At 42.9% G+C, this 25,305-nt stretch overlaps 1 protein-coding gene across 1 annotated transcript in view; it reads left to right on the forward strand.

Annotated features, from left to right (window-relative positions):
• The window catches only part of smg1 (SMG1 nonsense mediated mRNA decay associated PI3K related kinase), a 153,093-nt gene that overhangs the window by 68,433 nt on the left and 59,355 nt on the right, over positions 1-25,305 (forward strand). Inside the window, exons 34-41 of the mRNA XM_033041229.1 lie at positions 2,931-3,152; positions 4,070-4,250; positions 12,202-12,363; positions 14,113-14,330; positions 16,697-16,851; positions 21,626-21,848; positions 23,420-23,666; positions 24,660-24,889. Of these exons, the coding sequence (XP_032897120.1) occupies positions 2,931-3,152; positions 4,070-4,250; positions 12,202-12,363; positions 14,113-14,330; positions 16,697-16,851; positions 21,626-21,848; positions 23,420-23,666; positions 24,660-24,889 (1,638 nt within the window). The remainder of the gene's footprint in view (positions 1-2,930; positions 3,153-4,069; positions 4,251-12,201; positions 12,364-14,112; positions 14,331-16,696; positions 16,852-21,625; positions 21,849-23,419; positions 23,667-24,659; positions 24,890-25,305) is intronic.

A 25,305-nucleotide genomic window follows, 5' to 3' on the forward strand; every position in this document is an offset into this window, starting at 1 on the left:
AGCCACAAGGGCCACATCTAACTCCCTCTTAAATATAGCCAATGAACTGGCCTCAACTACATTCTGTGGCAGAGAGTTCCAGAGATTCACCACTCTGTGTGAAAAATGCTTTTCTCATATCAGTCCTAAAAGATTTCCCCTTTATCCTTAAACTGTGACCCCTTGTTCTGGATTTCCCCAACATCGGGAACAATCTTCCTGCATATAGCCTGTCCAACCCCTTAAGAATTTTATAAGTTTCTATAAGATCCCCCCTCAATCTTCTAAATTCTAGCGAGTACAAGCCGAGTCTATCCAGTCTTTCTTCATATGAAAGTCCTGACATCCCAGGAATCAGTCTGGTGAACCTTCTCTGTACTCCCTCTATGGCAAGAATGTACTTCCTCAGATTAGGAGACCAAAACTGTACGCAATACTCCAGGTGTGGTCTCACCAAGACCCTGTACAACTGCTGTAGAACCTCCCTGCTCCTATACTCAAGTCCTTTTGCTATGAATGCTAACATACCATTCGCTTTCTTCACTGCCTACTGCACCTGCATGCCTACTTTCAACGCTCCAACGCACCCCCTCCTCGTGGAACCCCCCTCATAAAGTCCCGGCTCTGGAACTCTTCATTCAGAACTGCCGCCGCGACGTCAACCGCCTCAACTTCTCCACTCCACTGTCTCACTCCAATCTTTCCCCCTCTGAACGCACTGCCATCGAATCACTCCGCAAAAACCCAGACTGGGTCATCAAACCAGCCGACAAGGGAGGTGCCGTGGTAGTCTGGCGCGCCGATCTCTACAAAGCTGAGGCCACGCGCCAACTCTCGGACACCTCCTCCTACTTACCCTTGGACCATGACCCCACTGACGAGCACCAGGCCACCATTTCTAGCACCATCACCGACTTCATCAATTCCCACGCCCTACCTGACCAAGCCTCCAAACTCATCGTTCCCCAGCCCCGCACGGCCCGTTTTTACCTTCTCCCCAAAATCCACAAACCCGGCTCTCCCGGCAGACCCATTGTCTCTGCGTGTTCGTGCCCCACCGAACTCATCTCCACATACCTTGACTCCATCCTATCCCCCTTGGTCAAATCCCTCCCCACCTATGTTCTAGACACCTCAGACACTCTCCGCCGCCTCCACGCATTCCACTCTCTGGGCCCTCACCCCCTCATCTTCACCATGGATGTCCGGTCACTCTACACCTCCATCCCCCACCAGGATGGCCTCAGAGCCCTCCGGTTCTTCCTCGACCAGAGGAGCAACCTATACCCAGCCACTGACACTCTCCTCCGCTTAGCGGTCCTCACCCTCAATAACTTTACATTTGACTCCTCCCATTTCCTCCAAACACAAGGCGTAGCTATGGGCACACGCATGGGCCCCAGCTACGCCTGCCTCTTTGTCGGGCACGTTGAACAATCCTTGTTCGAGACGTACCAGGGCCCCATCCCCGACCTCTACCTCCGTTACATTGACGACTGCTTTGGTGCCACCTCCTGCACCCACACACAACTGACTGACTTCATCCACTTCACCACCAACTTCCATCCGGCACTCCAATACACCTGGACGATTTCCGACACTTCCCTACCATTCCTTGACCTCACCATCTCCATCGCAGGGGACAGACTCCTGACCGACATACATTACAAACCCACTGACTCACATGGCTATCTGGACTACACGTCTTCCCACCCTGCCCCCTGTAAAGACTCCATCCCCTACTCCCAATTCCTCCACCTACGCCGCATCTGTTCCCAGGATGAGACATTTCATATCAGGGCATCGGAAATGTCCTCGTTCTTCAGGGAACGGGGATTCCCCTCCGCCACCATAGATGAGGCTCACACCAGGGTCTCATCCATACCCCGTAACACTGCTCTCTCTCCCCATCCCCGCACACTCAACAAGGGCAGAGTCCCTCTGGTCCTCACCTTTCACCCCACCAGCCGGCAAATACAACACATAATCCTCCGCCATTTCCGCCACCTCCAACGTGACCCCACCACTCGCCACATCTTCCCATCTCCCCCCATGTCTGCCTTCCGCAAAGACTGCTCCCTCCGCAACTCCCTCGTCAATTCTTCCCTTCCCTCCCGCACCACCCCCTCCCCGGGCACTTTCCGTTGCAACCGCAAGAAATGCAACACCTGTTCCTTCACCTCCCCCCTCGACTCCATTCAAGGTCCCAAGCAGTCGTTCCAGGTGCGACAAAGGTTCACCTGTATCTCCTCCAACCTCATCTACTGCATCCGCTGCTCTAGATGTCAGCTGATTTACATCGGTGAGACCAAGCGTAGGTTGTGCGATCGTTTCGCCGAACACATCCGCTCAGTCCGCAATAACCTACCTGACCTCCCGGTGGCTCAGCACTTCAACTCCCCCTCCCATTCCCAATCCGACCTCTCTGTCCTGGGTCTCCTCCATTGCCAGAGTGAGCAACAGCGGAAATTGGAGGAACAGCACCTCATATTCCGTCTGGGGACCTTGCGTCCTTATGGCATTAACATTGAATTCTCACAATTTGGCTAGCCCGTGCTGTCTCCTCCCCTTCCTTAACCCTCTAGCTGTCTCCTCCCCCCCTCCCATCCGCCCGCCCTCGGGCTCCTCCTCCTCCTCCCCTTTTCCTTCTTTCTTTCCCCACCCCCCATCAGTCTGAAGAAGGGTTTCGGCCCGAAACGTCGCCTATTTCCTTCGCTCCATAGATGCTGCTGCACCCGCTGAGTTTCCCCAGCAATTTTGTGTACCTTTGCCTACTTTCAATGACTGGTGTACCATGACACCCAGGTCTCGTTGCATCTCCCCTTTTCCTAATCGGCCACCATTCAGATAATAGTCTAATCATTGTAAATCTTGTGAATTTTGGTTTTCTTTTTCTGTGAATTAACAGTCTATAGCTTTAAGTCTAACCTTTATTTAAAACCTTTACACAGGATGAAGATTTGGCCCTGCAAATAAATGATGATGAAGAGGATGACATGATGGAGGTTATCTGGAGACAGTTAATAACTAACTGCGCATGGCTTGGTGATCAGGATGAGACTGTGGTTGAAGGACTAATTGAAGTGTGGCGAAAAGTTGTGGACAGGATATTTAACCTTTATAAGCTTTCTTGCAAAGCATACTTCACTTTCCTTAAACTGAATGCTGGTCAGGTTAGTAATCAAATTATTATGTTTTCATTTGAGAGTGTGGAATTGAATTGGGAAACAATAGTCATTAAATATCCATCCAGTTAATATGCTTTTATTTAATCAGCTTCATCTTTTTCTTACAATGAAATTTCACTTTGGCCGGCTGGAGGTAGTGATCACTATCATCTTCGATTTTAAGATAGGCACTGATTTTGGAATCTGCAGCATGTGCTTTCCTATATTGACTTTGAGAATCTCCAGGGAAGAATACACTAACATTTACAGTCCGTGCCAAATTGATTGTTCCCTCAATCCTGCACATTTCTTGAAGTAACTTCTATTAATAGCTGTTGGTGATTGTGAAAAAGTAACCTGAAAATCACTGGATCAGTCTGAAGAAGGGTCTCGACCCGAAACGTCACCTATTCCTTTGCTCCATAGATGCTGCCTCACCTTCTGAGTTTCTCCAGCATTTTTGTCTACCATCTTTATATGCTTGGCCAGTTTACGCTCGTACTTCATCTTTTCATAAAAACTATAATTTGTTTAAATAATGTGTAGGAAGGAACTGCAGATGCTGGTTTAAACTGAAGATAGACACAAAATGCTGGATCCAGTAACTCAGCGGGACAGGGTCTGAAGAAGGGTCTCGACCCGAAACGTCACCCATTCTTTCTCTCCAGACATGCTGCCTGCCCCACTGAGTTACTCCAGCATTTTGTGTTTGTATCTTTGTTTATATAACATTGATCTACCTTCCATTACATTTAGTTCAAGTATTTAATTCACCTCTTGAGCCCCCCATAACAGTAAATGCTTGCAATACATTACAAAAAATGGGATTTACTAAATTATAATCTGATAAACCTATTTCTAGCCTTTGGTAAACAAGCTTTATAACAAGCTGAATTTAATGCTTTTCACTATTATCTTCTCAGATTCATGTGGATGGTGAAGATCTGAAGGCAATTCTTAATAATATACCCATGAAGCAAAGCAATGACGATGTAATTGTTATGGCTACTTTAAGACTTCTGAGATTATTAGTGAAGCATGCTGGTGAACTCAGGGATGGCTTGGAGCATGGACTAGCCACCACTCCCACAGCTCCCTGGAGAGGTAAGTAAGAGTGGGCAGTTTATACTCTTGATACAAACATTTGTGCCCACTTTTAAAAATAGACTAGAATTGTTTTGACAATAACCAGTGTGTTTATAATAAAAAATAAAGTAAATCATTTGGTCACTCGTGCCTGTTCTGCCATTATATGAGATCATGGTTGTTGAGTTACCTCAGCCCTTTTTTCACATTTATCATTCCTTTTTAATCAAAAATCTTCCGGTCATGAATATACTTGGTAACTAAGTTCTATTTTCCCATTCTTCTAAATTCTTGAGTGTAAATGATATTCCTTGTAGTCTCACCAGGAATTTATACAATTGTAGTAAGATATCTTCACTCTTGCAATCAAATCTTCTTGAAGTAAAGACCAATGCAGCCTTTGCCTTCTGATTGTTTACTGTTCCTGCATGTTAAATCTGTGATTTGTTTTCCAGGTTGCTCAGACTGCTCTACACACATTTTTCAATCCCGCCATTTAATACATGTTTTATATTTCTACTGAAGAGTGTGAATTTGTTTTCTTTACCTTCCCCATTCACTTGGCCTGCTTGTAAATATCTGTAACCCTTAAAGCTCCTTTTGGCCGTCCTCGTAACTCTCTCCCTTGCTGCTTTGCATCATCTGCAAGCTTGCAAATGCCTATCTTGGTCCCATCATCTTAACATTTGAGACCCCTGTACCAATCCCTACTACAGTCCACTAGTTACACAGCCTTGCAACTTAAAGATGACTGATTTATTTCTACTGCTTTTGAAAATAATCTTTAATCCACATGTATATCATCCCCAATACCACTTCTATAGTTCAGTTTAGTTTATTGTCACATGTACCGAAGAAGAGTGAAAAGCTTTTGTTGCGTGCTAACCAGTCAGCGCAAAGACAATACATGATTACAATTGAGCCATTCACAGTGTACAGATACAGGATAAGGCAATAACGTTTAGTGCAAGACAAAGCCAGTAAAGTCTGATCAAAGATAGTCTGAGGGACACCTCTGGGAAGAGACTGTCCCTGAATCTGGAGGTGTACGTTTTCACACTTCTGTACCGTTTGCCTGATGGGAGAGGGGAGAAGAGGGAGTGGCCATGGTGCGACTAGTCCTTGATTATGCTGCTGGCCTTGCCGAGGCAGCGTGAGGTGTAAATGGAAACAATCGGAGGTTTGTTTGTTGGATGGTCTGGGCAGCATCCACAATTCGCTGCAATTTCATACGGTCTTGCATGGAGCTGTTCCCAAACCAAGCTGTGAGCCATCCCGATAAAATGCTTTCTACAGGAAAGTTGGTGAGGGTTATCGCTGAAATGCCGAAATTCCTAAGCCTCTGAGGAAGTAGAAGCGTTGGTGTGCTTTCTTGGTCATTGCTTCAATATGTGTGGTCCAGGAGAAGTTGTTGGTGATATTTACTCTGACAGTGCCCTCCATAATGTTTGGGACAAAGATCCATCATTTATTTATTTGCCTCTATACTCCACAATTTGAGAATTGTAATAGAAAAAATCACATGTGGTTAAAGTGCACATTGTCAGATTTTATTAAAGGGCACCATAATGTTTGGGACACATGGCTTCACAGGTGTTTGTAATTGCTCAGGTGTGTGTTAAATGCCTCCTTAATGCAGGTATAAGAGAGCTCTCAGCACCTAGTCTTTCCTCCAGTCTTTCCATCACCTTTGGAAACTTTTATTGCTGTTTATCAACATGAGGACTAAAGTTGTGCCAATGTCAAAGAAGCCATTATGAGACTGAGAAACAAGAATAAAACTGTTAGAGACATCAGCCAAACCTTAGGCTTACCAAAATCAACTGTTTGGAACATTATTAAGAAGAAAGAGAGCACTGGTGAGCTTACTAATCGCAGAGGGACTGGCAGGCCACGGAAGACCTCCACAGCTGATGACAGAAGAATTCTCTCTATAATAAAGAAAAATCCCCCAACACCTGTCCGACAGATCAGAAACACTCTTCAGGAGTCTGGTGTGGATTTGTCAATAACCACTGTTCGCAGAAGACTTCATGAAGAGAAATACAGAGGCTACACTGCAAGATGCAAACCACTGGTTAGCTGCAAAAATAGGATGGCCAGGTTACAGTTTGCCAAGAAGTACTTAAAAGAGCAACCACAGTTCTGAAAAAATGTCTTGTAGAGAGATGACGAAGATTAACTTATATCAGTGATGGCAAGAGCAAAGTATGGAGGAGAGAAGGAATTGCCCAAGATCCAAAGCATACCACTCATCTGTGAAACACGGTGGTGGGGGTGTTATGGCCTGGGCATGTATGGCTGCTGAAGGTACTGGCTCACTTATCTTCATTGATGATACAACTGCTGATGGTAGTAGCATTATGAATTCTGAAGTGTATAGACACATCCTATCTGCTCAAGTTCAAACAAACGCCTCAAAACTCATTGGCCGGCGGTTCATTCGACAGCAGGACAATGATCCCAAACATACTGTCAAAAAACAAAGGAGTTTTTCCAAGCTAAAAAATGGTAAATTCTTGAGTGGCCAAGTCTATCACCTGATCTGAACCCAATTGAGCATGCCTTTTATATGCTGAAGAGAAAACTGAAGGGGACTAGCCCCCAAAACAAGCATAAGCTAAAGATGGCTGCAATACAGGCCTGGCAGAGCATCACCAGAGAAGACACCCAGCAACTGGTGATGTCCATGAATCACCGACTTCAAGCAGTCATCGCATGCAAAGGATATGCAACAAAATACTAAACATAACTACTTTCATTTACATGACATTGCTGTGTCCCAAACATTATGATGCCCTGAAATGGGGGAACTATGTATAATCACTGCTGTAATTTCTATATGGTGAAGCCAAAATGTATAAAAATGACCTTTATTAAAATCTGACAATGTGCACTTTAACCACATGTGATTTTTTTTTATATTACAAATCGCAAAGTGTGGAGTACAGAGGCAAATAAATAAATGATGGGTCTTCGTCCCAAAAGTTATGAAGGGCACTGTAGGAATTTGAGGTTTTCGACCATCTCCACTTCAGCGCCATCAATATAAACTGGGGTATGTGTACCACTTCACTTCCTGAAGTCGATCACTATCTCCTTTGTCTTGCTGACATTGAGAGAAATGTTGTTGTCTCGACACCAGGACACGAGGTTAACAGGCAGGTACAGCATGCAGTGAAGAAAACGCATAGCATGTTGACCTTCAGTGCAGGAGGATTTAAGTTTAGGAGCAAGACGGTCCTACTGCAGTTGTACAGGGCCCTCGTGAGACCGCAACCGGAGTATTGTGTGCAATTTTGGTCTCCAAATTTGAGGAAGGACATTTTTGCTATTGAGGGGGTGCAGCGTAGGTTCACCAGGTTAATTCCCGGGATGGCGGGACTGATAAATGATGAAAGACTTAGTCGACTGGGCTTGTGATCACTAGAATTTGGAAGGATGAGAGGAGATCTTATAGAAATATATAAAATTCTTAAAGGATTGGACAGGCTCGATGCAGCAATAATGTTCCCGATGTTGGGGGCGTCCAGAACCAGGAGTCACAGTTCAAGAATAAGGGGTAGGCCATTTAGGACTGAGATGAGGAAACATTTATTCACCCATAGAGTTAAGAATCTGTGGAATTCTCTGCCACAGAAGGCAGTGGAGACCAATTCACTGGATGTTTTCAGGTGAGAGTTAGATTTAGCTCTTGGGGCTAAAGGAATCGAGGGATATGGGGGGAAAAAGCAGGAACAGGGCACTAATTTTGGATGATCGGCCATTGAATGGCGGTGTTAGCTCGAAGGGCCGAATGGCCTTCTCCTGCACTATTTTTCTATATTTATGTTTCCCATTCTCCTTCCTGTAATCTGACTCATCAGTGAGGACTGCCCAGTTAGAACATTGGACTTAGTCTGAGGAACTGATGTCCTACAATGCTGAGCACTATATTCCCGCATTCACTGCTTTGCTACTATCCTGCTTATCAAATATTTATCAAGTATATCTGTAGGCTAAACTGATGCTGCAACCAAACTATGCACTTATGCAATGTCTGAAGAAGGGTCTCAACCCGAAATGTCACCTATTCCTTTCCTCCAGAGATGCTGTCTGACCCGCTGAGTTATTTCAGCTTTTTGTGTCTACCTGCAGTTCCTTCCTACACTATGCAACCAAATTGATTATGTCCTAAAGTAACAAAGAAGGCTCTGCACCAGTTATAATTCCTGCTACTTTTCAGCATTTTATGAAGAATTGCAGATTACTCTAAATTTTGAGGAAGGTACATGTTAATGAGGAAACGGCAGTAAAATAAATGGTACTAAATTGGCAAATGGATTTTGATAAGTGTGAAATGGTATTTCATCAGAGAGGTTAAGAAGACTTCAGAGTCTTTGGAAAGCCAAGGACTATACGAGAGGTATGGATAGGGTGGACAGTGAGAACATTTTTTCCCGGGTGGAAATGTCCATCACCAGTGGGCATAGATATAAAGTTAGAGGGGAAAAGTTTATTGGAGATATGCAGGGCATGTTTTTTTTACAAAGTGATGGGGCTTGGAATGAATTACCAGGTGGTGGTGGGGGCAGATACGATAATGGCATTTAAGAGGCTTTTAGAAAGGTACATGGAAGTGCAGGCAATAGAGGGATGTAAATAATGTACAGGCAGATGAGATCAGTTTAACCAGGTATCATGTTTGGCACATGATGCCGCATTCCACAGGGCTCGGTACTGGGGCCCCAGCTCTTCACGTTGTATATGTATGATTTGGATGAGGAGATTGAAGGCTTTGTGGACAAGTTTGCGGATGATACCAGAAATCGTAGGTGCAAAGGGACTTGGGAGTACTGGTGCAGGATTCACGAAATGTTAATCTGCAAGTGGAATCAGTTTTTGGGCACCATATCCGAGGAAGGATGTGATGGCTCTTGAGAGGGTCCAGAGGAGGTTTACGAATGATTCCAGGAATGCCTGGTTTAACAGATTATGAGCGTTTGATGGCACTGGGCCTGTAGTTTAGAAGAATGAAGGGGAACCTCATTGAAATGTACAGAATAGTGAAAGGTTTGGATAGAGTGGATGTGGAGAGGATGTTTCCACAAGTGGAAGAGTCTAGGACTAGAGGTCACAGCCTCAGAATTAAAGGGTGTTCTTTTAGGAAGGATTTGGGGAGGAATTATTTTTTTTAGTCAAGAGTGTGGTGAATCTGTGGATTTTTTTTGCCACAGAAGGCTGTGGAGGCAAAGTCAGTGGATATATTTAAGGCAGAGATAGATAAATTATTGATTATTACTGGTGTCAGATGTTATGGGGCGAAGGCACGAGAATGGGGTTAGGAGGGAGAGAATGATTAGCCATGATTGAATGGCGGAGTAGACTTGATGGGCTGATTGACCTAATTCTGCTCCTATCTCTTATGATATTAGGGACATTCCTGTGGTATGTTCTATGACCAAGGGTATTTAAATCACTGAAAGTAGTAACACAAAGTTTGTTTTCAACAAACTACATTTCTGAAAAGCTTGTGTAAAACCAGGGTTAACACGCACGTTGAGTTTGTGCAGTTCTCTGATCGGAACTACAAAGAAGATGCACAAGTGCAAAACAAATATTCACCACCAGTCATACCATAAGCAAGTGATTATATTTAATCAAGAAAAATAGAGCGTATTCTTTCCAAGAAGACTGAAGGGTGATTTGAAAATTAGACTAAATGTTATTATATTGCAACAGTAGATTTGTAGAGTGTCATTTATGGGAAGACCTAAACTAAGATCTATAAATATAAAATTAAAGCCAACATATCCAATACAACAAGGGATATATTTCCTCAAGTGTGGTTTGAATGTGGAACTTGATACCATGAGAAGCATAGATCAAAGAGAACCAAATGTGAAACAACAAATAGCAAAATATGTTAGGTCATGTGTGATGAGCGTATGTTTGTCTGGATACATGCCATTATGCACTGGAAGGGCTGAGCGTACCTCATTTTTGTTGATTTTAATGTCTTTTGTCTCTAAGAATATAGTGCAGGGTGAGGTTACAGACTACAAAATTATAGCATTTCCCTGGACTTAAATAAAAACAATTTATATTTGTCAACTGGTCTCTATTAAATGTTGGAAAAGTGTTTGATCATCTTTAATCACATTTGTTTTGGCTAATAGTTCTTAACAGGATAACCAAAAATGACAAGGAGATGCATGTTAACACACATTATGGTTCATAGTGTTCCAATCACAATGCAGAAAATAACCAAGAGCAATGTGTTTAACAAACTAAAGGGGTTTCATCAAACAGATGAAGGATTGAACTAGGAGTATAGTCTCTTGGAAATACTGATAGGTGAAGTATTAAGCTCAACCCACATAATTTATGTTCATTAGCATTTTTGTAGTGAAGCTATATCTGTCGAGGTTTATTTTTCAATCGTCAAATCTAGTAGACTTTGCAGACAACTTGCAGGAAAAAGTTCCTAAAGCTTTTTTGCAAGGAACAGCAGCCCGCTGAATTGCTGCTCGGTATTAACTCATTTCCTTGTAGAAAACGTCTGTGGACTCAAAACCACAATGTAATTAAAATATGAACAAATTAATGTGTTCAGTAAATATATGTTCCTTTATTGCCTGATGCCATTAATTTCAGCAGCAATCAAAATGTGAAAATATTTAGCCTGATCAAATGTGCTTTCTTTCACCCCCCTTTTGTGCATTGAATTCCAGATGTCTGAATATCTCACTCATGCCAAACACTTTACTTCTGATTTTCTGCCTTCTGCCCACAGGAACAATTTACCTTCACTCTTTCTTTACCCTTCATGATTTTGAATATATGTATAACATTATTTGTTGGTCTCTTTTATATTAATGAGATCAGTACCTTAACCTGCAGCCTAACCTTATGTGGGGCTTAAGTTCAAACAATATTTAAACTTTCTATATATAAATAAAAGTGCCACTAAACTTTTTTTGACAGCGTAAATATTTTAAAGTTATATTGGCAGTGATTTAGAATATAGACAAATGCTTCAAACACATCCAAGAGCAGTTGATGAACACAAAGGGCCAATAGAAACAGTGGTAAGTTCCTTCAAGCAGAGTTTAGCGAGCTTAGAAAAGCTAAAAGGCAGGATCTCATAGGTAGTAATCTCGGGGTTCCTGCCAAAAGTCTAATGTCTGGAAAATGTTTTGTAGTTTAGTTCTGTTTGCTTAAAAAAAGGACACTTACCATAGAGGGATGCAACAACTTTATTGGACTAATTCCAAGAATGGCAGGCTTGCCAAATGGGATGGGGTTGAGTAAATTGGGATTGTGTTTATTTTTGAAGAATGATAGATCTTGGTCAGAATAATTGAAAGGCTTGATGCAGGGAAGATGTTTCCCCTGGCCGAAGGATTTAGAATCAAGCGGTAGAGTTTGAGAATTAAGGGTAGGGTGCTTAAGACTGAGGTGAGAGCTATCTTGACTCGGGATCATGAACCTTTTGAATTCTGAACCAAATAGCTATGGAGGCTCAGTCAGTGTTCATTCAAAGCATATCAATATCTGGGTGCTAAAAAAATTAAGGATTACAAGATAGTGCTGAAAATGATTTTAAGGCAGAAGATCAGTCATGATCTTAATGCATAGCCTGCTTGTAGGGCCAGATGGCCACGACCTTTGTATTGTGTGGCATTGAAGCTCAATTAACTTCTAGTGACAAGAAATCACTTGTACAGTGTAGTTTTCTTGGAAGAAGGAACTCAACCCAAAAATTCACCCATTCCTTCCCTCCAGAGTTGCTGCCTGCCCCGCCGAATTACTCCAGCATTTTGTGTCTAGTTTTCTTGGATGCAGGATGTAGTCATTGGTTTCTGTATAATCTTGATCTAGATAAACATGTAAAATTGATGTGCTTTGAGTTTGTAATAAGCCTATCTGTCATAACCCTGAATACTCATTTGAAAAAGATATTAATTTTTTTCTTTGTTTGTATCAGGTATTATTCCACAGCTATTCTCACGTTTAAATCACCCAGAAGTGTATGTACGTCAGAGCATCTGTAATCTGTTGTGTCGTGTGGCTCAAGATTCTCCTCATCTTATTCTATATCCTGCAATTGTTGGCTCGATATCACTCAGTGGTGAAACCCAGTCCTCGGGTAATTAGCATTTCTATCTGTAGCTTAATCTGCTTTGACAATGCTATTGATAAAAGTAAGGTTGTTGATGAGTATGTTTAAAATCATGTAGTTTACACCCGACGGTATGAACATTGACCTCCAATTTCAGGTGGTCCTTGCTTTCTCCCTCCCTCCTTCTCCTCCCCTTTCCAACTCTCCCATAGCCCACAGTCTCCACCTCTTCCTTTCTTCTTCCCACCTCCTCTCCCCCCCCCCCCCCCCCCCCCCCCCACCGCCGCATCAATCTGAAGAAGGGTCTCAACCCGAAATGTCACCCATTACTTCGCTCCATAGATGCTGCCTCACCCGCTGAGTTTCTCAAGCATTTTTGTCTGCCTTCGATTTTTCCAGCATCTGCAGTTCTTTCTTAAACATGTTTAAAAACATATTACATTAATTATTCCAATTGGGTAACATTTTCATTCTCCATATTAATCCTTGATGAAATGGATGTTTCAGCCAAAAATACATGCCTATCTGTTTAAGAAAGAACTGCAGATGCTGGTAAAATCAAAGATAGACACAAAATGCTGGATTAACTCAGCGGGTGAGGCAGCATCTATGGAGAGAAGGAATTGGCGACGTTTCGGGTCGAGACCCCTTTTCAGACGGATGTCAGGGGAGGGACAAAGATAGAATGTAGTCGGAGACAGTCAGACTGGTGGGAACACTGGGAAGGGGGAGGGGATGAAGAGAGAAAGCAAGGGCTATCGAAAGTTAGAAAAGTCAATGTTCATACTGCTGGGGTGTAAGTTACCCAAGCAAAATATGAGGTGCTGTTCCTCCAATTTGTGCTGGACCTCACTCTAACAATGGAGGAGGCCCAGGACAGAAAGGTCAGATTGGGAATTGGAGAGGACGTTGAAGTGCTGGGCCACCGGGAGATTTATCTAGTACATCAGAACAGTATCTGACATTTATCATAAGAAAATAGCATATGTCTGCTAGAATAATTTCAGAAATAATGTCTGAAGATGGGTCTCGACCCGAAACGTCATCTATTCCTTGTCTCCAGAGATGCTGCCAGTCCCGCTGAGTTACTCCAGTATTTTGTGTCTATCTTCGGTTTAAACCAGCATCTGTAGTTCCTTATACATAAATTATTTGAATCAAGTTAACATTTCATATTTCTTTTCTGGCTCTTGGGGCATTCCTATTAGCCCCATTTCCCCTACACTAATTCATTAATTTATTCACATATGCATGTGCATCAGCCTCCACTGCCCCCCTCTGATTCTCCTGACAGCCACTGTCAGGGTAATTTTAAAAGCCAATTATGCTTTCAGTCAGCACATTTTGGGGATATGGAAGAAACCTGACTATATGCGATTGCAGAGAGAATTTCCTCATTGTACAATATTGAGACACGGTCACTGGAGATGAGGCAGCAGCACCTGAATGTACCAGTCAGACTGGTGAATCTTTGCCACAGAAGGCTGTGGAGGCCTAGTCAGTGGATATTTTTAAGGCAGAGATAGATAAATTATTGATTAGTACAGGTGTCAGAGGTTATGGGGAGAAGGCAGGAGAATGGGATTAGGAGGGAGAGATAGATCAGCCATGATTGAATGGCGGAGTAGACTTGATGGGCCAAATGGCCAAATCCTACTCCTATTCCATATGACCTTATAAAGCTGTCCTTCAATGGATAACCTAGATTGTTCTTTATACTATTTCAATATCAGAACAGTAAATATGTCTTATGTAAATATTGTGTTGCCTTTTCAGGAGCAAAATTGTCATCTGCAATTCCTACCCTACTAAGTAATATCCAGGCTGAAGCTCTGTCTGGAGGTGAATGCGAAGAAAATAGTCCTCCTGGTTCACAGGATAGCATTAAAGATGAACAGAAATGTAGCTTTAATGAGGATCAAGCTATGATGCAGGACTGCTATAGTACAATAGTGGACAAATTATCATCAGCAAATCCTACCATGGTTTTACAGGTACTTCAAACTTTGTCTTTAAATAGCAGGTAGAATTATTTTGTTCAGTTGAAATGTTTTAAAATAAAGACCACTTAACTTTTTGGGTCCATACCAGCTATCAATGGAACAATCCATTGCTCCTGTTCACCATCTCATTGTCCTATTACTTGATCATTTTTATTCCTGATTTCTTTGCCACTTAACTGAAACAAGGGCATTAAAGGACTCCAGCAGTTAGAGAGAGCGCATATGAATTCTGCACACCTAGAGCCATGATTTGAATGGAACCAGATCCGGAGAGATGTGTGGAAGTAGTATTAATAGCTGTGTCACTTGTTGTTTTCTTATAAACCACAAAGTAGGATGAGTTGCGACCAATCTTGGTATATTAACATACATGAGAAAACTGCGTGCTCCCATTTAACTGTTTTTACTTCATTAAACTAGGAAACTAAGATATTTGATGTCCAGACATTTGATAGAAAAATGTATGATTTCTATATCTTAAAACATTTCATAATGTTAATCTCAAAATGTTACCTGATTGAAAATGGAACAACCAGTTCAGTTCATTGAAAAATCGTAACCTCTTACTTTCCTTTTTAAAGAATGTTTGAAATACAGAAACCTTGGTCCGACATATTTTCAATCTAATGGGTTAGTTTAGAGCAGTCAACACCTGGCTGCCAAGTTTAGATTTATTTTGTTCTTCTGTTTTTATATTTATTTATACATAAGTTTCAAAGCATTGAGTATATATGAAAGTACAGTACAGCTTTTCATTTAAAAGATTGCGTTTCACAAAAGGTCAGGTTGCATCACAGTTTGATTTGGGAACAGCTCTGCACAAGACCTGCGTAAAATTGAAGAGTTGTTGATGTAGCCCAGTCCTTGACACAGACCAGACTTCCCACTCTTGACTCCTTTTATACTTCATGCTGCCCCAAAAACACAACCAATATAATCAAAGACTTGTCCCAGCCCGGTCATTCTTTCACCCTTCTGGCAGAAGGTACAGAAGTTTGAAAGCGCGCACCACCAGACTGGAACAGCTTCTTGCTCTCTGTTATCTGGCTTCTGGTCCTTCCATAAGCTAAGGGTACTGTACAATTGGATAGGTACTGTACAATTCGTTTCTTTCCACTTTGGACTTTGTCTCTGGAACTGATACCATACAATGCTGAGAATTATCTTCTTTGCCCTCTATCTTCCCCTTTGCTCTATCTATTGGACTTGAGTATGGCTATATTGCATTTTATGTATGATATATTTGATCTTTTTGAATAGAATGCAAAACAGGGTTTCATTGTAACTCCATACACGTGGCAATAAATCTAAACAATAAAAGTATTTCTTGTTTTATTTACTGTTTAAAGCTCTATTTTACTTTATGTGAGAGCAATAAATATGAAGACAACTGGGAGGCCTAGGAGTTGGACATATGTTTAGGTAGTGGGTTCCAGGGACAATTTCTGTCGTCTGGAATTTTCTGTTGACGCTGCTTTCTCCCAAAGCGCCGGACTAAAGATCTGGGAACTATTTGTAATACAAGAGTTCTTGACAATTTTAGGTAATCAATTTTGCAAACAGCATTTAGTATTTTTCTTCTCCGTCACTCTTTCCTGTGCCCCCACCCCATATTCCACCCTCTGGTGCGCACCCATTTCTCCCACTCCCCAATGTCAAACTGGGACAGCACTTTCCTCAGCTCTACTAAGAAAGCAGAGGAATATAGGAGTACAATACATAGTTCCCTAAAAGTGGCCCTGCGGGTAGATAGGGTGGTGAAGAAGGCATTTGGTACGTTCGCCTTGGGGAACGGCGTTAAGGCAAGTTTTGAATACCATCAGTAACCTGGAAAAAAACACTTTTCAAAGCCCAGTTATTCTGAGTTGGATGATCAGCCATGATCATATTGAATGGCGTTGCAGGCTCAAAGGGCCGAATGGCCTACTCCTGCACCTATTTTCTATGTTTCGATGTTTTTATTCCCATCAATGCTAAGGCTTTTGCATCATTATCTTGCAATTGTCTAAGAATTAGTTGTGGAATTGGCCATAATAAAATAAGATAAGTAATCAAATCAGAAACTGGCAGTTGACATTAGATTATTCAGTCAATTACTGCATTGAATACTATAAAGTTGTTATACTTGGTAATTGTTGATGAATAGTTGATTATTTCCGTCTTTTTATAATTGTGCCAAACTGTCTTCGGTTGAAAAGGGGTGATGGTGCTTTGTGTCAAGATGATTCCCCTCATGGCAGTTACTGAAATGTTTAATGTCAGCATTTGTTTACACTGGTAATGTTCAGCAACCCAGTTTGTGAATTGGTGCTCATTAATTTAAAACTCTATTTTAATTTATAATCTCCTGGTATTAGGTACAGATGTTAGTTGGTGAATTGCGGAGAATCACTGTCCTCTGGGACGAACTGTGGCTTGGAGTTCTTCAACAACAGCACATGCATGTACTCAGACGCATTCAGCAATTGGAGGATGAAGTGAAGAGAGTTCAAAATAATAACACGCTTCGCAAGTAAGTGTTTGAAAACGTTAATATTAGTAAATGTATTCAACTTAAATACTTGTAGTGGAACTAGCTATGTTGTAATTTGAATAGAAACAATTGTTGATACTTACAACAATTGTAAAAGATTGCTAATCCTTGTAGGTATATGGTCATGATGCAGTTTTATAGGTTAGGCCACATTTGGTATATTGCATACAGTTCTGGTCGCCCCATTACTGAAAGGATGTGCATACTTTGGAAAGGGTTCAGAGGAGGTTTACCAGCATGTTGCCAGGATTAGAAAACAGACATAGAAAAACAGGTACACAAAATTGCTGGAGGAACTCAGCAGGTGCAGCAGCATCTATGGAGCGGTGCAGGTGCAGGTGCAGGAGTAGGCCATTTGGCCATTCGAGCCAACACCGCCATTCAATATGATCATGGCTGATCATCCAAAATCAGTACCCCGTTCCTGCATTTTCCCCCATATCCCTTGATTCATTTAGCCCTAAAAGGGGTATTAACTACAGTGACAGGTTGGAAAGACGTGGATTGTTTTCTCTGGAACGTTGGAGGCTGTGGGGAGACCTGATGGAAGTATATAAAATGATGACAGACATCGATAGTGTGGACAGTTGGCCCCTTGTTTCCCAGGATGGAAAAATTAAATACCATAGATATAGCTTTAAGGTGAGAAGGGCAAGATTTAAAAGAGATGTGTGGGACAACTTTTTTTACACAGAGGGTGGTGAGTGCCTGGCAGGCACATGCCGTGAGTGATTACTCAGGGTAGGCAGTCAGTTGGCTTTAAAAAAACAAACTTAAACCGCTCATGCGCAGATTGTTCTCTCCGTAAAAAAATAAATAAAATAAATACAGTAGCAATTCAATTTGCCCAAGGCTTCCAAGTCTCCTTTATTCTGAATGAATGGGTGGGGGGTGAAGGGTGATGGCAGGTGGAGAGATAGTGGGGAAAACGGGAGCACAGTGAAAAGTTGAATCAGTTGTCATCTTATTGAATGACAACACTTGTTCAAGGGACCAATTGGGGGGAGAGTTCCTTTCACGGCGTGTGGGGAGTCTGTGCCAGGGGTAAAGTTGCGGGGCGGGCAGGAGTGTTGAGAAGGAGGGGGTCGGGGATAATGGCAGTAACTCGCTCACCGCTGTTGCGGTGCTCTGGACGCGGAGCCACCGCATTGTAGCTGGGGATAGAAGCAGCTCCGGTAGCTGCGAGCGGCCACCGGGACCCAACAGCAGAACTGGCCACCACTTCAGCGTCTTCTGCCGGCCCGTTCACCTCTGGCCGTGCTCTCCGTCTGAACACCTCTCACCTGTTGCTTGCCGACTTCGCTCATGTCAGCCGCTTCCCGCAAATCCTTAAATTCCCACAGCCGAGTAACCTCAATTGCGCTGTCGGAATTTAAGGATTTGCGGGAAGCGGCTGACATGAGTGAGGCCAGCGAGCGGCAGGAGAGAGGTTTTTAGATGGAGAGCTGCCAGAGGTGAGCGGGGACCGACAAGGCGCTGAGGTGGCGGCTGGTTCTGCTGTCTGGCCCGGCGGCCGCTCGCAGCCACCCGAGCTACTTCTTCCCCCCCCCCCCCCCCCCCCCCCCCCGCCTCAATGCGGTGGCTCCGTGCAAGGAGCGTCGCAAGTGGGTTACCGGCAAGAACCCGACCCCCTCCTTCACAACTGCCCTCCCCACAACTTTACCCCAGGCCAGACTCCCCAAACGCTGTGAAAGGAACTCTTCTCCCCCCTCCACCCCAGGAAATACGGTATTTAAAAACATATAGCACCAAGAAATGTACTTACCCCATTATTGGTACATGAACTCCATTCTTCTCTCTTTGTTCCCTAAGATACTCTTCAGATAATGGCAATCCATATTTGAAAAACCCGCCAAGAAACTAGCGCTGCACCTGCGCAGTACTGCAAAGGCAGTGTTTCAGCTGCCTTCAGCTCCCCTTGAAATTGACGGCTTGCAGCAGCACCGACGGCACGTGGGCTGCACAGACCTTCGCGTGTTGCAAGTGCTGCAGTTGAAAGGCACGGAGAATTATGCCTACCTAAGAAATCGATCTCTTAGATAGGCATAATTCTCCCATGCCTTTACTATTTATATTTAGTAATTACCATTTTATAATTTTAGTCAGGGTAGGCAGTGCCTACCTTGTCTACCCTGACGGCACGTGCCTGGTGCCTGGATCCGGGAAGTTGGTGTAGGCATATGGAGAAGCATCAGCAGGGTATGGAGGTATATAGATTATGTACAGGCGGATAAGAGTTGGATAGCAGCTCGGCACAGACACACAGTGCCCTCCTTAATGTTTGGGGCAAAGACCCATCATTTATTTATTTTACTCTCTACTACACAATTTGAGATTTGTAATAGAAAAAATCACATGTGGTTAAAGTGCACATTGTCATATTTTATTAAAGGCCATTTTTATACATTTTGGTTTCATGTAGAAATTACAGCTGTTTCAGGGCACCATAATGTTTGGGACACATGGCTTCACAGGCGTTTGTAATTGCTCAGGTGTGTTTAAATGCTTCCTTAATGCAGGTATGAGAGCTCTCAGCACCTAGTCTTTCCTCCAGTCTTTCCATCACCTTTGGAAACTTTTATTGCTGTTTATCAACATGAGGACCAAAGTTGTGACAATGAAAGTCAAAGAAGCCATTATGAGACTGAGAAACAAGAATATAACTGTTAGAGACATCAGCCAGACCTTAGGCTTACCAAAATCAACTGTTTGGAACATCATTAAGAAGAAAGAGAGCACGGATGAGCTTACTAATCGCAAAAGGACTGGCAGGCCAAGGAAAACCACCACAGCTGATGACAGAAGAATTTTCTCTATAATAAAGAAAAATCCCCATACAGCTGTCCAACAGATCAGAAACACTCAGGTGTGGATTTGTCAATGACCACTGTCCGCAGAAGACTTCATGGTCAGAAATACAGAGGCTACACTGCAAGATGCAAACCACTGGTTAGCTGCAAAAATAGGATGGCCAGGTTACAGTTTGCCAAGAAGTACTTAAAAGAGCAACCACAGTTCTGGAAAAAGGCCTTGTGGACAGATGAGACGAAGATTAACATATCAGTGATGGCAAGAGCAAAGTAAGGAGGAGAGAAGGAATTGCCCAAGATCCAAAGCATACAACCTCATCTGTGAAACCTGGTGGTGGAGGTGTTATGGCCTGGGCATGTATGGCTGCTGAAGGTACTGGCTCACTTATCTTCATTGATGATACAACTGCTGATGGTAGTAGCATAATGAATTCTGAGGTGTCATCCTATCTGCTCAAATTCAAACAAATGCCTCAACTCATTGGTCGGCAGTTCATTCTACAGCAAGACAATGATCCCAAACATACTGCTAAAGCAACAAAGGAGTTTTTCAAAGCTACAAAATGGTCAATTCTTGAGTGGCCAAGTCAGTCACCTGATCTGAACCCAATTGAGCATGCCTTTTTTATGCTGAAGAGAAAACTAAAGCGGACTTGTCCCCAAAACAAGAATAAGCTAAAGATGGCTGCAATACAGGCCTGGCAGAGCATCACCAGAGAAGACACCCAACAACTGATGATGTCCATGAATCGCAGACTTCAAGCAGTCATTGCATGCAAAGGATATGCAACAAAATACTAAACATAACTACTTTCATTTACATGACATTGCTGTGTCCAAAACATTATGGTGACCTGAAATGGGGGGACTATGTATAAACACTATTGTAATTTCTACATGGTGAAACCAAAACTTTTCAAAATGGCCTTTATTAAAATCTGACAATGTGCACTTTAACCACGTCTGATTTTTTTTTTTCCATTACAAATCTCAAATTGTGGAGTACAGAGGCAAATAAATAAATGATGGGTCTTTGTCCCAAACCTGGAACGACTGCTTGGGTCCTTGAATGGAGTCGAGGGGGGAGGTAAAGCGACACGTGTACAATCTCTTGTGGTTGCAAGGGAAAGTGCCCGGGGAGGGGGTGGTGTGGGTGGGAAGGGAAGAATTGACCAGGGAGTTACGGAGGGAACGGTCGCTTTACTTCCCCCTTTGACTCCATTCAAGGACCCAAGCAGTCGTTCCAGGTGCGACAGAGGTTCACCTGCACCTCCTACAATCTCATCTATTGCATCCTCTGCTCTAGATGTCAGCTGATCTACATTGGTGAGACCAAGCGTAGGCTTGGCGATCGTTTCGCCGAACACCTCCGCTCGGTCCGCATTAACAAACCTGATCTCCCTGTGGCTCAGCACTTCAACTCCCCCTCCCATTCCAAATCTGACCTTTCTGTCCTGGGCCTCCTCCATGGCCAGAGTGAGCACCACCGGAAACTGGAGGAGCAGCACCTCATATTCCGCTTGGGCAGTCTGCATCCCAGTGGCCTGAACATTGACTTCTCCAATTTCCGGTAGCCCTTGCTGTCTCCTCCCCTTCTCAGCTCTCCCTCAGCCCTCTGGCTTTTCCTCTTCCTTTCTTCTTCCCGCCCCTCCTCCCCACCACCCCCCCCCCAACCCTGCATCAGTCTGAAGAAGGGTTTCGGCCGGAAACGTTGCCTATTTCCTTCGCTCCATAGATGCTGCCGCTGAGTTTCTTCAGCATTTTTGTCTACCTTCGATTTTCCAGCATCTTGCAGTTCCTTCTTGAACGGTTTACAAAATCTAATCTGTCTTTACAGACAATTCCTAATTTTAAATTCTGCAACTGTTATGTACTTTAAAGTTAGGTGAAGTAATCTATTATTTGTTTGTTATGAGCTATTTTGTTTGTGTTTTCTGTGTTAGGGATGAGAAGATGGCCATTATGAGGGAGAAGCACACAGCTTTGATGAAGCCAGTAGTATTTGCCTTGGAGCATGTATGTAGCATTACTTCAACTCCAGCAGAAACTCCACATGAGAAATGGTTTCAGGACACCTACGGGGAACCAATTAATAATGCTTTGGAAAAATTGAAGACCCCGTCCAATCCTGCTAATCCTAGCAGCAGCTGGTTACCATTTAAACAGGTAAGATACGTAACATAAATGTTTACTTAAGGAAGAGCATAATTGATTGGATGTGATGGTCATTAATCAGTTCTAGTTAATATAGTGTTTACAGGCACAGTGTTGGAATATGCTTTGAGCTTAACATAGTTTTCAGATGGCATGTTTTCCAATTTTCCCAAACTATTTCCATCTGACATCAAATGTAAAGCAACGACCTGAAGGCCGAGCAAATTGGTGTTGACGTTGTGGTGTTGGGATTGGGTACACAGTCCAGAAATTAACCATCATTAACCATCTCGGATCCGCAAACACTCAGCATAGGAGCACCGCAAGGCTGCGTACTCTTTCCTCTCTACTCTCTCTACACCAACGACTGCACCTCCACAGACACCTCTGTCAAGCTTCTCAAGTTTGCGGACGACACAACCCTGATTGGACTGATCCAGGATGGGGAAAAATCTGCCTACAGACAGGATGTGCCACAGCTGGCATCCTGGTGCCATCGCAACAACCTAGAGCTCAATGCTCTTAAGACAGTGGAACTGATTGTAGACTTTACGAGACCCCCCCCCTCCCCTCACCCCACTAACCATCAGCAACACCACAGTCACATGTGTGTAGTCTTTTAAGTTCCTGGGAACCATCATCTCCAAGGACCTTAAGTGGGGGGCTACCATCGACTCCACAGTCAAAAAGGCACAACAGAGGATGTACTTCCTGTGGCAGCTGAGGAAGCACAATCTGCCACAGGCAATGATGGTCCAATTCAACACGGCCATCGTAGAGTCTGTTCTCACCTTCTCCAACATGGTCTGGTTTGGCTTAGCCACCAAGCACGACACCTGGAGGCTGCAGCGAATCGTCCGATGAGCAGAGAAGATTATTGGTTGCAACTTTTGATGAACTACACTGCAAGGGCCAGGAAGCGAGCGGGCAAGATCATCTCTGACCCCTCTCACCCAGGCCACAAACTCTTTGAATCACTTCCCTCTGGAAGGCGACTCCGGATTGTCAACGCTGCCACAGCCAGACATAAAAACAGTTTTTATCCTCGAGTAGTTGCTCTACTCAACAGCCAAAAATCTGTAGCCTCCCTTTGATCTGGTATTTTGTTGGTTCACATGTTTGATCAATGGTGTTTTACCATTAATGTTTTATTATTATTAATGTTTAGTGCTTTCTGAGTCATTTGTAACTGTCACTATGTCATGTTGTTACTTGTGGGCGGAGCACCAAGGCAAATTCCTTGTATGTGAATACTTGGCCAATAAACTTACTTACTTACTTATAATGCTAGCTTGAAGATTACATTATAAGTGCTTGATGGAAGTTACAGTAATTATATTTAATAAAAATGTAATAAGATAAGCACCAAGAAACATAGATTGGGGAGCTTGATTGTATGGCGGGCTACTGATTTTGGATGATCAGCCATGATCATATTGAATAGCAGTGCTGGCTCGAAGGGCCGAATGGCCTACTCCTGCACTTATTTTCTATGTCACTTTATGCAATGCAAAGATCAGCTTCCAGTTTCCTTCAATGGTGAAGCATATGGAATGATGTCTTTCATTTTTAATACATTACAGACAATGCTGAATTTACAACAGAGAGCACAGAAACGTACCAGCTACTTGTTGCATCTAGAGGAAATAAGTCCACGAATGGCTGCAATGTCTAACACAGAAATCGCCCTGCCTGGTGAAATCTCAGCGAGAGATGCAGTCACAATTCAGAGTGTTGGCAATAGTATTACCATTCTTCCCACCAAAACAAAACCAAAGAAACTAATGTTCTTGGGCTCTGATGGGAAAAATTATCCATATCTGTTTAAAGGTAATGTGGGAATTGATGACTAAAGATTCTCCAGTAATATTTAACTCTGTGACTTTTGAACTTTTAGTGCCCGTATTGTTTATTTGCCAGGTAGGATCTCAGCGGTGGGAGAAGCAGATATTTAATTCCTTTACCTCTGCTCTGATTAATGTGTTGCAATGTGTACATAATTTACTGTCATTTGACCAATTGTCACAATTTTCTTGGTTGCTTTGAAAAAATGACATGGAAATGCAGTCTAGACATAGAGATTCACTTAAAGCAACGGGTGAATGTTTTACCTTGCTCGTGTTGCTTATATCCTCCAATCAGCACAATACTCTTCTCTGGTTTTCACGCAACCACACCTGTGTTGCTCTCTTTAATTACTTGCCAGACATTTAAAATTATTACCATGCAAATTAGTTAATTCGGAGGGAGAGCACACACCAGGAAAGAGTGATATTTTGTTCTGTATTTCTGATTATGACTACATATCAATTTGAAATAGTGCATAATAATCAATAGAAGTTGTTGATGCACACCCTGATTTTTCTTTGGAAAGTACTTTTGAAACTAATATTTAAATGAAGACTCAACCACAAGTTAGAGATGCTGTCAGTGTTTGGATTGGGGCATCAAGTGGGCACATTTTTCAATTGTGGCTCAAAACCACTTCTGGTGACTTTGTGCCCCAGCACCTGCTGTTAATGGGGTTGTAGCAGACTTTGTTATCGAGAAAAACATCCAGGATTTGTCCTCAAATGACTAATGTATTGTGTAGACAAATATTTTCAAATTCCGTTTTTGCAGTTAACATTTAGTTCTAGAATGGTTCTATTTCTTGATCTAAATCCTTTAAAAGTTGCATGCAAATTAAATGTAATTTCATATTTTGTGTAGTCGCATCTCAAAGTAAAATTGACCACTGCCCAGTGGAATTATTTCAAAACTACTGATATTAACATTTGTAGACTTTTTAGATATGAATGATCAAATCGTTTGTGTTCACAGGACTAGAAGACTTGCATCTGGATGAACGAATAATGCAGTTTTTGTCGATTGTAAATACAATGTTCATAAAAATTAATCACCAGGAGACTCCTCGTTTCCATGCCAGACATTATTCTGTGACGCCATTGGGTACAAGATCAGGACTTATTCAGTGGGTAGATGGAGCCACACCACTTTTTGGACTTTACAAGCGTTGGCAACAAAGAGAAGTGACTTTGCAGGCACAGAAGGTAGAGGCAAATGTTCCCAATTGTCTGTTGTTGCAGTAAAGTAAGATTGAGGAAGTGGAAGCTCTGAACGTTGAACTCTTGGCTCCAGCCCGTCCGGACTGACTGCCAACTTGTGAGATGGGGATGGGAAGAAGTGGTTGGTGCTGTGACCCATGGTGGTCATGAAGCCAGATGAGTGAAACTGTTCTGGCTGAGTTGTGCAAGAGAACTGCTCTGGCTTCTGCTCCCCACAGGGAATTTTGAATTGAGCAGGTTTTTAATGCTCATTTAAGAATCTGCAGATGCTGGAATCCAGAATTAAAAAACAGTGCTGGAGGAACTCAGCAGGTGAAGCAGCATCTGTGGAGGGAAATGTCAGACATCACTTCAGGTCGGGACCCTTCACAATTTTCATTCCCTCCACAGATGTTCTCTGA

Source organism: Amblyraja radiata, chromosome 22 (genome assembly GCF_010909765.2).
Source record: "Amblyraja radiata isolate CabotCenter1 chromosome 22, sAmbRad1.1.pri, whole genome shotgun sequence".
NCBI lineage: Eukaryota > Metazoa > Chordata > Chondrichthyes > Rajiformes > Rajidae > Amblyraja > Amblyraja radiata.